The 12,653-nt window shown below is 48.2% G+C and overlaps 1 protein-coding gene and 1 non-coding gene across 4 annotated transcripts in view; both read left to right on the forward strand.

Moving 5' to 3' along the window:
- The window catches only part of ITGA5 (integrin subunit alpha 5), a 68,524-nt gene that overhangs the window by 30,613 nt on the left and 25,258 nt on the right, over positions 1–12,653 (forward strand). For all 3 annotated transcript variants that reach the window (XM_077923749.1, XM_077923747.1, XM_077923748.1), the window contains exons 4-9: positions 2,434–2,557; positions 5,406–5,467; positions 7,096–7,141; positions 7,972–8,097; positions 9,447–9,491; positions 10,342–10,385. In XM_077923749.1, coding sequence (XP_077779875.1) covers positions 2,434–2,557; positions 5,406–5,467; positions 7,096–7,141; positions 7,972–8,097; positions 9,447–9,491; positions 10,342–10,385 — 447 coding nt within the window. The remainder of the gene's footprint in view (positions 1–2,433; positions 2,558–5,405; positions 5,468–7,095; positions 7,142–7,971; positions 8,098–9,446; positions 9,492–10,341; positions 10,386–12,653) is intronic.
- TRNAE-CUC (transfer RNA glutamic acid (anticodon CUC)) lies at positions 5,826–5,897 on the forward strand. The gene has a single exon. It is a non-coding gene; the product is annotated as a tRNA-Glu (tRNA).

Genomic DNA, 12,653 nt, shown 5'->3' on the forward strand with positions numbered 1-12,653 from the left:
GGGGGTGCGGTTCAGGTTTTGTCTTCAGCTGCTTCTTCCTTCTCATCACAGGACCCCTCTGCAGCATGGAAGCTGTGAGAGCTCCTGCCTCAGTGGCTTCTGGAGCTGCCATAGCTAAGTCCTAGGCACTCCTGGCTTGTGTGCTACACAGATGTGATCTATGTGCCTTCAGTGGCCCAAAGTCGCATGTTTCTTGAATATTTGATAACCAGGGCTAACGGTGCCTCTGTATTGGCACTGGTGAAACCAGATCCCTCTGAACTGGAGAGCGAAAACTGTCACTTTCCCAATTTTTCGCTGGGTTCTTTTAATTAAGGCTGCCATTAACCACATGAGGGGAGAAGGCTCCTGTGCTCAGGTCATGGATGCAGATTTCTCAGAGCAGGCCACTGGTTGGCCACTGTGAGGACAAGATGCTGTTACACTGTTGAGTAAACATTCACAAGATTGCACTGTAAGAAACCCAGAAATCTCTAATACGGCAACGCCATTTCTTCCCTTCTAGATTTCTTGCATATCTAAGTCCACCCACCCACACAAACACACAGAGGCCAGGTATTCCCAGTGTCAGAAACCCCTGTTTTGGCTACTGTTGCAATGCTGTGTCCTGTTGTGATCAAAGTCCATTGATAAAGTTTGTGACAAACTGATGTAGACTTGAAGGAAGATTTCATACAATAATGCTGATCTTCCTCTGTCTAAAGAGGCTGTCTGGCTCCTCTAAAAAGAGATGGGTGAGCAGGGGGAACTTGATCTCCTTATTAATCCCTTCCCAACCAAGTTTTATTTTCTTTCTTTTTTAAAAAAATGTCCTTTTTGAAATGCACACCCCAATCTCCCCAGTACTAAGAGTGTCAGATGCTCATTTCCAGGTGTTGCTTTAGGGTTGCCAGAGGTTTTTTTTTGGGGGGGGGGGTTGCTTCCCTGCAGTTTATTAGTTACCTTGCTGAACTTCAAACTGTGCTTTGAACTCCTCAACTTTCCAAAATCTGTCATATGGGGGCAGGGCAGGAAGGATGCAGTTAGTAAGAACTGCAGGAAATGCAAAGTGTGTGGTGTGTGTGTGTGTGTGTGTGTGTGTGTGTGTGTGGGCAGGCGGGTGTTGGCCGTTGTTCAAGCAACCCTGTGGCCTCACTAGGACACCCTGTTTTTCTCTTTGGTTTCCCCCAAGATGCTCCCTGTAGTCCTTTCCAACTAGCCTGCTGCAGGGCAGGGCTTCCTCCAGTCTTTTGACATCTAGGACATACCTTGTTGCTTTCTTTCTAAATTAAAATGAGAGGCACACTTCACTCCAACCTTACTTTATTTTGCTTGAAACCTTTTTTTAAAAAAGGCACCCTTCATCCTATTTGAATACAAGGTTAGTTTACAGAACAAAATCAATTAAAGTACAAAATGCAAACAGTGTGTATGTGACAGGAACATAGGCAGCTTCCCCCACTGCTCTGTCTAACTCAGGACTCTCTACACCAGCTGGCAGCAGCTCTCCAGGATTTCTCTGTCCCTCCCGGAGATGCTGGTGTAGAGAACCTGGGATCTTCTACATGCCAAGTAAATGATCTACTAGTGATCTATGGCGCTTCTCCAAATGGTGGCTGGATATCTTGGGTCCCAGGAAGGCATCCTCCTTGCAACTCAGGGGAACCTGGGTCAACATTGCCTCCTGGCCTGGAGCACCCCTCCTCTTTTCCTACTTAGAGATGGGACTCTGCTTTTTGTCCAGTGTTGGGGCTTCTAGGATTCTGTTATGCTGGATAACTACAGCAGAGGCTGCCTTAGGAAATTCTAATGCATCCTGGATTCTTTCCCTTGGGACAATGGCAGTGCTTGTGTTGGTGCAGAGAGTGACTGGTGAATGTATCAAAGAGTGTGCCTTAAATCACCAAGGAATTCTTCCACCTTTTTCATGGCTCTGACACAGTTTGGGACTCTTTGCTGTAGACTCTACAATGTAGAGCAATGTCCTGATCTGGCCACATGCGGATAGAGATAATGGAAAGGGTGGTGGCCGCAAGATAGGCCTGGATGTTGCAGGGCAGTCATCTTCAGAAGGTGGCACATCTCTACAGAGGTCGTTGGCATTGCTGAAGCTGCAGTGTTTGACCCTTGAATTGTACAGGGCTAGTCTGACTCCAGCTGTGAGAGCTTTGGCCACAAGTCACTCCCAGCTTCTGTACATTAAAACTGAAAGCTTGTGGTTGTAAGAACTTTGTAACATTAAGAGTCCGTGCATGAGGTTGCTTGTTTTCGTCTTCCCTCCCGACCCCTTTCCTTTTTGTGCCATAGGCCAGAGTGCTGGGTTATTTATATTGGTTTGTAAGCAGCCCTGGGAGTTTTTTTCCCCATCAGAAGTGTGGGGGTAGAAATGCTTTGCATGAATGAAGACTGTGGAGCCCTTTCCATTTGCTTACCAGGCTCATCTTCTTCCTCTAGGCCTGCGCCCCCCTGTACAGTTGGCGAACCTACAATGACGAGCCTGAGCATGAGGTTGTGGGCACCTGCTTCTTGTCCATCAACAACTTCACCAAGTTTGTGGAATACGCACCTTGCCGCTCAGGTAACAAGGGGCTCTGGAGAGGGTGCCTGCCTTGCAGGGGTTCATTCAGCCCTTGCACAGGACCTCAGCCTTTCTTTCTTTTTAAGAAAACTGTATTGCATTTTTGTAGAAGTACATTAGAAGATTCCACTGGACACCACAAAAAATACATATAAAACCATAACAACCAACCAGCACATCTGCTGAATAAAATAAATGGTTGGTAAACATAAGGGGGACCATGAGGTTTATTAAGACAGTTGGCAACCCTTTCATGCAGAGGTTCCATTCCCGGCCCCTGTGCACATCGACCGAGTGCACGGAAGTCCACCCCTTTTATGACTTTTTGTGACATTTTCAGTCACTTCCAAGTTTGGTGCTGTGTGTGATTACATGTCTTTCTGACATGTGCTAATTGGTCATCGGCTGTATAACTAATGGAACATTATCTTTAAGGTAACTTATTGAATGTGCCCAAATGAATGTGCATAAAGGAGGGGCTGACCACGTTTTCTCCCCTTGTTCATCTTTAAACTGGACGTCTAAATCAGTTCTCTATGATTTCCTCAGTCTTTGAGAAAGAAGGAAGGGGACACAGTAGTGTCTGTGCTGTGTTGGTTCTGGGTTCCCTGATCTGTAGCTATTCCTCCATGGAGGTGCATCTGTGTGCTGTTAGGCTCCCCCCCCCCCCTTGCCTTAGCTGTGTGCCACTGTGCAGCTGACTTGCGCCTGTTGATGGGCAGTGAAGGTATGGGAGCTGCATGTGGTGGTAAGGTTTGCCATCCACTGGACTAGGGAGCTGGAAGAAGTATGAGTGACTATAGAGGTCCCTTCCTTGTCCCTTGTACTAACCCCTTTTAATGAGCCGTCCCTCCTGCTGAAAGAACACGGCAGATGAACCGAAGGGCCAGCCAGCCAGCTGCTTCCTAAGCATAATCTGGAGCAGTAGGAAGTGGGTGTGGGAAAAGCTGGGAGCGTTTCCCTGGGGACACCCATACAGTGATCACCAGAAGGCTGCTGTGCCACCAGCAGAGGGGCCCCCCCGTAAGAAAAGCCCTGTTGGATCAGGCCAAAGACTTAGTCTAGCATCCTGTTCTCACAGTGGCCACTCCAGTCTCTAGAGAGCCAGAAGGAGCAGCTCTTGCTGAGTTTACTGCATAGCTTGAGGTCAGCTCTGGAAGAGGGACTTCCGGCAAAAGGATTCCTGGTCCCCCACAGATGCACACAAGCAAGAGCTGTCCTTCGGAGCTCTGAGGGAAGTCATTGCTGAATTGAAAATGAAGAGGAGGAGGATTACGAAGATGAGTTCAGCTTATATTCTCCCCTTTATCAAAAGATCCCAAGACAGTGTGCAACACAACGCATTACAGAGCACCAATAATAAAAACAATAACAGACAGCATAGTAATAGAATATAGCCAATTTGCCCCTTGCTGTGTTGTATCTTCCACCACCTCACCCACCAAATTATTGATGCTGAAGGTTTGCTATTGTGAAGCAAAGGGAGAATAGGCTATAGCAGGGCAGGGTGGGCACAGTAGCCTGGGTTCTCTTATTGTTGTCATATTCTCCCTAGGGCCAAGCTGTTCTATTAAGATGAGGATCCTTTCCCAAGGCATTATTGTTGTCATATTCTCCCTAGGGCCAAACTGTTCTCTTAAGATGAGAAACCTTTCCCAAGGAATTACTATTATTATTATTATTATTATTATTATTATTATTATTATTATTATTATTTGCTGTGGCCTCTTGATAATTAGGCTAGGGGGCGCCTGCCTGAAAGGAGAAGCGCCTGTGGTGGAAAGAGAATGCTGAACGCGCAGCTTCAAGCCCTAGACCCCCACTTTGCCAAAGGAAAAGACTGTTCCCGTCTCCAGAGACCATACTTGGTGGATAATTCACATGTCATCAGAAGACATACCCCACCCTCTGATTGGGTTGCCCCATCCACTCTGGGTGGCTTCCAACAGAATATAAAAAAACACAACAAAACATCAGACATTAAAAATGGAAAGTCATCGTTGTTTATCTCTTTGCCAGCTAATGGAGAGTGAATAATAAAAATGGGGATTCCTCTTCTCTGCCCAGGGCTGGGATTCCCTGCTGGACCTCTGGTGCTTCATCACAGCTGTAGTACTCCTTCTAAAGTATATGCCTGAAAGTCTGGCTGTGATCAGGCAAATGGCACTTTGCCCATGCTCTAATGCTGTCTTGGTTGCCCATATTTTGTGAGGGTTTTTTGGAGGTGAAAGGCTGGATCATTTATTTTATTGTAACAGTTCTGTTGTTAGAAGCTGGTCACAACCTGAGGCATATTGGCTTCCTGTTCATGTGTTGTCTGACAGAACAGCTTATTTAGGGAGGAATCAGCATCACACACTCACAATTATTCTGTCAGTGCAAGCATTTCAACCTCCTTCTCTCTCTCCTCCAAGTGCACTGATCTGGTGGTTCTCCAATAATTCATCTGTAAGCCTGTGGACAGGACCACCTTCTGATGGACGGGGATATATTTATTGTTTGGTGATTTCTGGCTCCAATTAAAGGGTGGCTTCAGTTTGGTGGGTGAGGGGACTAGGACCCTGTATTTGGAAGGGATCATTTTGAATGCTGGTTGCAGCAGGCCCTCTACCCCACCATGCGTCACACATTTATTAGTCATGCAAATATGAACAAATATTTGCAACAGGCAAATCTGAAGCTTACCAGAACATATTCAAAAACTCTGATTGCCAATGCATAATTCAGCTGCAAAAGGCATGATCCTCTCTTGTATCCTCAAGCTTCTATACTGTAACTTTTTCCAGCACCTCTGAATTTCCATTTCCACCACCCCCCCCACCCCTTTTGTCTTTCCTTCTCCTGCCAGAAAAGAGCGGGCTCAGATTTCAAGGCTACTGCCAAAGTGGCTTTAGTGCTGAATTCACAAAGGTGAGTTTCCATCCCTGCGAAGAACATGGGCGGAACATGGGTTCCTGTATTTGAGGGCTGGGACAGAGATGGTCTCCTTGGCATGAGGGGGGCTGGCTGTGGATACATAACAGGCACTGTAGACGCATCCACATGGCAGCTGTCTGCAGCCCCAGTTGTAATGCCAATCTGGAAAACAGTATAGCCTGCGAAGCCCACAGGAGGGTGAATTGTATGAGTTGTATGGGTAAATGCTCCTGTGCTTAGGTCGGCCTTCCCCAATCTGCTGCCCTCCATAGGTTTCTGGAGTACAACTCCCATCTTCCTTAGCCATGCCGGCTGGGGATGATGGGAATTGGAGTCCAATAACATCTGAAGCTCCCTGGTGGTCTAGTGGTTAGGATTCGGCGCTCTCACCGCCGTGGCCCGGGTTCGATTCCCGGTCAGGGAAGTTGCGTTTTTGACACGGGTGGCGCTGTGGGTTAAACCACAGAGCTAGGGCTTGCCGATCAGAAGGTTGGCAGTTCGAATCCCCGTGACGGGGTGAGCTCCCGTTGCTCGGTCCCTGCTCCTGCCAACCTAGCAGTTCGAAAGCACGTCAAAGTGCAAGTAAATAAATAGGTACCGCTCCAGCGGGAAGGTAAACGGCGTTTCCGTGCACTGCTCTGGTTCACCAGAAGCAGCTTAGTCATGCTGGCCGCATGACCCAGAAAAACTGTCTGCAGACAAATGTTGGCTCCCTTGGCCAATAAAGCGAGATGAGCGCCGCAACCCCAGAGTCGGCCACGACTGGACCTAATGGTCAGGGGTCCCTTTACCTTTACCTTTTAACATCTGAAGGGCAGGGCAGAAGGCCAATTATTTCCCCTCTCTGTCAACCCAACTCTATGGGACACCTGGCTGCCATTTTCCTTGCTAGTAATGCTCTGGTTATATAGAACAGGGGAAAGATGTGCTGAGAGTTTGCGGGGTGCTGCTTGGGAATTTCTTCCCTATCAAGCCTGTGCACATACATGCATCACCTGTAGCCATCTGGATATTCTTCATCAGCCTTGTACTTGACAGCTCCCCTGGTCACCCTAGGCAACCCGGGACTCCATGCAGGCGAGTGAGAGGGCTTGTAAAAGGCTGGTAGCTTCTGATCTACAAAGCTGATCTAATGTTACCTAAAATATTGTTTTCTAAGACAATTTCAAAAATGCTTTTGCTGCCAGTCTTCCAGCTCCTCACCTATGTTCAGCTGAGTCTTGCCTGCAGGTACCTCCTGAGACTGGTCCAGTGCCTAAAGCCCCTGCTTTTAGGTGTCTTCTGATTGCATCATTGGTGGCTCCTGTGTGACCTTTGTGAGTCACAGCCTGGTTGCTAAGAGACAGGGTGCTGAGCTGAGGGTGGTCCAATGTGACCGGGGTGATCTCTGAAGTGATGGGGATGTCAGTGGGTGGGTGTCAAGAGGTACGGGAAGTGGAGTCATTCAAATCCCCTGAAGAGCCACAAAGCTGGCTGGGTGATTGTGGGTCAGCTACCATCTCTTGGCCCAGCAAACCTCACAGGGCGCTTGTGGAGATACAAGGGGAAAACTCAAGGCAAAGGTCAGGTGAACTGGCTCAGAAACCTCTGAGGAAAACTAATGTTTTTCGTTGTCTTGGCAGGCTGGACGTGTTCTCCTTGGTGGCCCCGGAAGCTATTACTGGCAAGGTGACCCCCCTCCCAGCTTCTTTGTTACTATTATGAAAAATATTACTATTTTGGCAATATTTATTTGATCCTTATTTCACTGGTCCAGCTGATTGAGATTTATATATTTATTTAGCTGATCAAGTGCCTCCTTTTCAAACGCACCTTCTTAACCATAAGGACTAGCAACATACTCTTTTCTGTTCTTTTTTCTTTTAAGGAAAAGAAAATGAAAGCTTGAGATTCCCAGGAAGAGCAATTTTTCTGTGTTCCTGTGGAATCACAGCATATCCATAAAGCTGGTCACTGCCTCAGATTCCTTGCATGTGGGGATATTGACATCCCCAATTTCTCCCCCCATCTCCCACCTTCCTGTTCCCCAAATTCAGGATAACTTCATTCATTCATCCATTTAATGTTTATCTTGCCTCTCCTCCAAGGAGCAAGAGGTGGCACACAGAATAACTTCCTGTTATGTTGTTGTTATTATTGTGGCTTTATTGTCAGTGTTTATTATATAGTATGTTCTTTAAAAAATGTCCTTGTATGTAAACAGTCCTGAGATCTCTTTTGATGAAGGACTGTTTAGAAATTATTTGGCTAGGTTTTACTCACAGTAGGTCCCCTGAAATTAATGGAAGGGACTGAGCTGTATGTTTGCAAAGCTTTTTGGACTGCCACCCTATATAAATGAATTTATCCTCACACCAACCCTGTGAGGTAAGTTAGGCTGAGATGTAGCCGACTTGCCCAAAGTCACCCAGTGAGCTTCCTGAGGGAGTGGGGGATCTGACCCTTGGCCTTCCCAGTCCTAGTCCAACCCTCTAACTGCCACCCCCCTTTCCCTTCAGGCCAGGTGCTTTCAGCAGCACAGGATGCCATTGTGGAGGTATATGACCCAAATTATTTAGTCCTGGAGGCTCGAGGTCAACTCAAGACGGGTCAGGCTAACTTCAAGGCTGATGACAGCTACCTTGGTGAGTGCTGGATGGAAGGAAAAGGTTGGAGAAAGAGAATATCGTTGTCGTAGGACAGTGCTGGAGGTGGGGTCCTGAAACCCTGTCATTCATTACCATTGGCTGTGCTGCCTGGGAGTGATGGAGGAGTTGGATGGAGACAGGCAGGCAGACAGGCAGACAGACAGACAGACAGATATTAAATTTTACAAATTCTTTTAAAATACAATCAGAACACATCTCTCTTATCAGTTGACCTCCCATCCTTTGTGCTCCCCCCTTTCCCACAATAAGAGCAACAAACAGGAGAGGCTGTTGATTGATCTTGCAACAGCCCAGAAGTCCAGGTTAAGGAGGAGATGAACACCTAGAAGGCCGCAGGTTCTCTAATCCTTGCCTTAGGGGGTAGCATTTTCTTCCTGGGAGCTGGTTGCCAGAATGGGCAACATTCTGTGCTTCATGGTTGGCTGAGCAGGTGGTTCTTGCGCTTCAGCACTTGCTCAGTTCAGAATCTGGGCCCTGTTAGAAAGGGGGGGCCTCTGATCAAGCCTTTGTCAATGGGCAGTGGATCAGAGGTTTCCCTGAACTTCAGAGTCAGCAGATCTCTACCAGATCCAGGGTTCTTGAGTTCACCCCTTGCTTCATCCATGAGGTGGGGGTGAGTAGTGTTCATGGGAAGTGCTGATATTATTCACAAATAGTAAGCAGAATGATGCATAAGCATCTCTTCAGGGTCAGCAAGGACATCCTGGGGTACCCCAAATGCTCTGGAATTAATCTTACTTAAGAGATAGATGTGGTTACATCAGCGTAACCACACTATGATGGTGAAATTTGTCACTCCGTGTCCTTTATTTCAACCCAGTCACAGACTTTTTTCACCTCCTGCTGATGCTGAGGAACATAGGAATCTGCCCTGTACTGAGTCAGACTATTGGCACACTTTTCTCGGCACCAAGTGGCAGCTGCGCTCCCAGATTTCAGGGGGTGTGTGGCTCTTTCCCAGTCTTACCTGGAGATGCGGCGGATTGAACCTGGGGCCTTCTGAATGCAGAGCAGAGCCTCTGCCACTGAGCCCACAACCTGTCCTTTTCCATTTCCCTGCAAAAATGACCACATGCACTTACCTTTAGAGAAACCCAGAAGGGGCCTTCTCCCATCTCTTCCAAAGGGAAGGATTTTGCCTCCTAGCGATGTTCAGCCTGGGGCCAGATTGCTGACTAACTAGTTGGCATTATGGGACCTATGGCAACCTGTGGTACCGCATGGCATGCTGGGAAATGGCAGTAGCGTTTCCTGATGGCCCTGGTAGGTGTAGAGTGGCATGCACCCCCCCTTAATCATGTTGTTTCTCCTTTCCCTCTCCCTAGGCTACTCTGTGGCGGTCGGTGAATTTAGCGGAGATGCCACTGAAGGTACCAATGGGCTTATTTTCAGCATGGGTGGTAGGGCTGGTTTGGAGAGCAGAGAATCCAGAATTGTAGAGGTCCTCTAGTCCAGTGTTTCCCAACCTTGGGCCTCCAGCTGTTTTTGGACTACAACTCCCATCATCCCTAGCTAGCAAGACCAGTGGTCAGGGATGATGGGAATTGTAGTTCAAAAACAGCTGGAGGCCCAAGGTTGGGAAACACTGCCTAGTCCACCCCCTGCAATGCAGGAATCTCATCCACGAGAGACAGCCATCCAAAATCTCCTAAAAACCCTTCAAGGAAGGAGAGTCCACAACCTCCTGAGGGAGACCCCTCCGGGGCAGGAGAAATCAAGCATGCTCCATCTTCCATGTGACAGTCCAGTTTATGTGTACCTTGTGCCAAAAATATTTACCTCCATTGCATTCTGAGTAAATCACACACGTCAAGATTCCAAAATGTTGTATAATTCTACCCCTCCCCCCAAGACAACAAATAGGTTTTCAAATAAATTATAATAAATTTATTTCTATTTTTTGTTAAATAAGAGTGCAATTATGAGGGCAGTAGGAGATTGGGGTTCATATTATTATTATTATTATTATTATTATTATTATTATTATTATTATTTTATAACCCACCTTTTCCCATGAGAGGGACTCATAATAAGGGCTTGGGATTAGTAAATAGCGCACTGCATTATTATCTGGTTTCTTAAAGGTCATACTGTATGTATGTATTTTCCTCCTCTTCCAGGGTCTATGATCTGTGCCGTATTCTGCTGTTCACAGTGTGCTTGCAGCAGTTCGGACTCCTGCTGCCACTGATTGCATTGTGTTCCTTTGCTCTCTTGCAGACTTTGTGGCTGGCGTTCCTAAAGGAAACCTGACTTATGGATATGTAAGAGCCAAACCTGTGCCTCCTTTCTCCCCACTCTCTGTGTGTACTGGAACTCTTAGTCTTCCTGGCAACCTTTGCATCATTTGGCTGAGTGTCCCTGTCCCCCTGCCTGCTTTGTAGAGCTGGAACATTGGCCATACAGTAATTCCCTTGAAAATGTGCTCTAGGGGCTAGCACAGAATTTGGCAGCAGACCTTTTGTGGATGGCAGGTGGGTTGTCAGGAATTCTGTAAAAGTGCTCCAGATGCCCCTCACCACCATCCGCACCAGGTGCACAAGATGCTGCCTCAGGTTCTTCCAGCTGCAAGCTCATCTACAAGAGTGTTTATTTAAAAAACTGCTATACAGCTTGGACCTTAAAAGAACAACTTCCTTAGATCTCCACTTCTGCTCATAACCAGGAACATTCTCTTAACAACTTCTGATATAAGTCGTTGAGACCTTCTTAATGCCTGATCCACAAACTGGAAAGTCCTTCCCCCAAAAATACTTTCCAGGGGCTGAAACAGAGCAGTTTCATTGGCTAGCCTAACCCAGTGCTCTTCAACCTTGGGTCCCCAGATTGTGTTGGACTACAACTCCCATGATCCCCAGCCAGTTTAGCCAGGCTAGGGGTGATGGGAGTTCTAGTCTAACAGCATACGAGGCCCCAAGGCTGAAGGACACTGGCCTAAACCAACGGGATAACCTCTGGGATGTAGCTGGACTGCAATCCCCTAATCCCTGAGGACGCTGGCTTTGACCGATGGAAGGTGGAGTCCAGCAATCTCTGGAGGTTTTGCAACCAGGTTGCTGAAGGCTGCCTGAGAAATACTCTTTATCTCCTTTCTACTTGGGTTACTAATGGATAGATAGGGGACCAGACCCAGAGGGTGAAATTCAAAGTAGCATTCAGGAAACTGCTCTGTTGGCGCAGCCTGATGGAACCACCTCCTTTTCTGGGGGTTATCCCAAGCCCCCACCCCAAGCCGACCGGGGGGTGGGCACTGGAGAAGGGAAGCGAATCGTGTTGTGCTAGCAGGACTCTCTGAATCCAGCCCATAAAGTAGCACTGGTAGCATTATTTATGTTTTTATTTTTTAATTTTTTAAAGTTGTTTAAAAGCCATTTGAAATCTCAATACATTCTTCATTTTTCTTTGCAATGCAGCAAGCAGTCAGTTGCTTCTGAGACAAGGCTGGTCTATCAGGGCACTGCTCCACCAACCTCCGTCTCCCCCCAGTCAGGGGCATCATGTGTGTAGGGGGCGGGGTGAAGGCTTGCCACATTTTTCTCGGGGGTGGGGTGCATTTGGCTCCTCCTGCTGCTCTGACAACCCTGCAGCACTTTACAAGGCTGGAATCTGATCTGAATGCTTCGCTGGGCAAAGCAGGCAAGGCTGTGATCGAAGGGCACATTGCTGTTGCGTCCTTCTCACACTGCCCTGCCATCCCTGAGCTGCTTTGCGAGGCTGGGATGGTGCAAGGGCTGTGCCACCCAGCTGAGCTCCACCCTGCGTGGGCAGGCAGGTGGCACAGCATGGCCCTTCTTGACTCCAGTGGGGGATCACTCCAGCAGCACCCCGCCCCCTGTGCGCACGCACGCCCCGGGCACTGGCAAACCATGCTATGGCTCTGCCCCTAGCCAGTCCCCACCTGCTTATAACCAGTTCTGGGGGTGGCAATGGGCCACCAAATTCCTTTTTCCTTAGTCTCAGTGTTGCCTTTGTAGAACTCAGGAGAGAGGTGGATGGAGACAGAACCAGAATTAGGTGGCTCTGCCAGCCTTGTGCTCTGGCTCCAACCACTGTTGGCCTGCCAGTCTTCTGCCCTACCCGTCCCAGTGGGCACCGGCCTCCGCTGCTCCTTCCCAGAAGTTCTGTGAGAGGCATGTCTGGCCACATCCGGGCTGAAGAGTCCTGTGCTGGTGCTTCGTGGTGCCATGGCATCAACCGGTGTGCTTTTGGGTATAGCCCCTTCGCATTTCCCCTACCTGTGTGGTTAGCGGAGGGCCCCACTCACAGGAAGGTGCAAGTTAAAAGTGGGTGCCATCCCACCTGGAGACGCTGGTGTGTTCTTTGGCTCCCGTGATCCCTTGCCATTGTGACTTTTCCCTGACACGGGACACACGAGTTCAGGGTGAGCTCAGTGAGACGTTGCCTCACACATGACACGCCAGCCTCTCTCTCCTCCTCACCCTCTCCTGATTCGGCACCATTCAGCTGCATGTTTGTTGTTGACCCTGTGGGTTGCTATGGTAACAGGTGCATTTCTAAAGATGAGGGAAATC

Source organism: Podarcis muralis, chromosome 2 (assembly GCF_964188315.1).
Source record: "Podarcis muralis chromosome 2, rPodMur119.hap1.1, whole genome shotgun sequence".
Lineage (NCBI taxonomy): Eukaryota > Metazoa > Chordata > Lepidosauria > Squamata > Lacertidae > Podarcis > Podarcis muralis.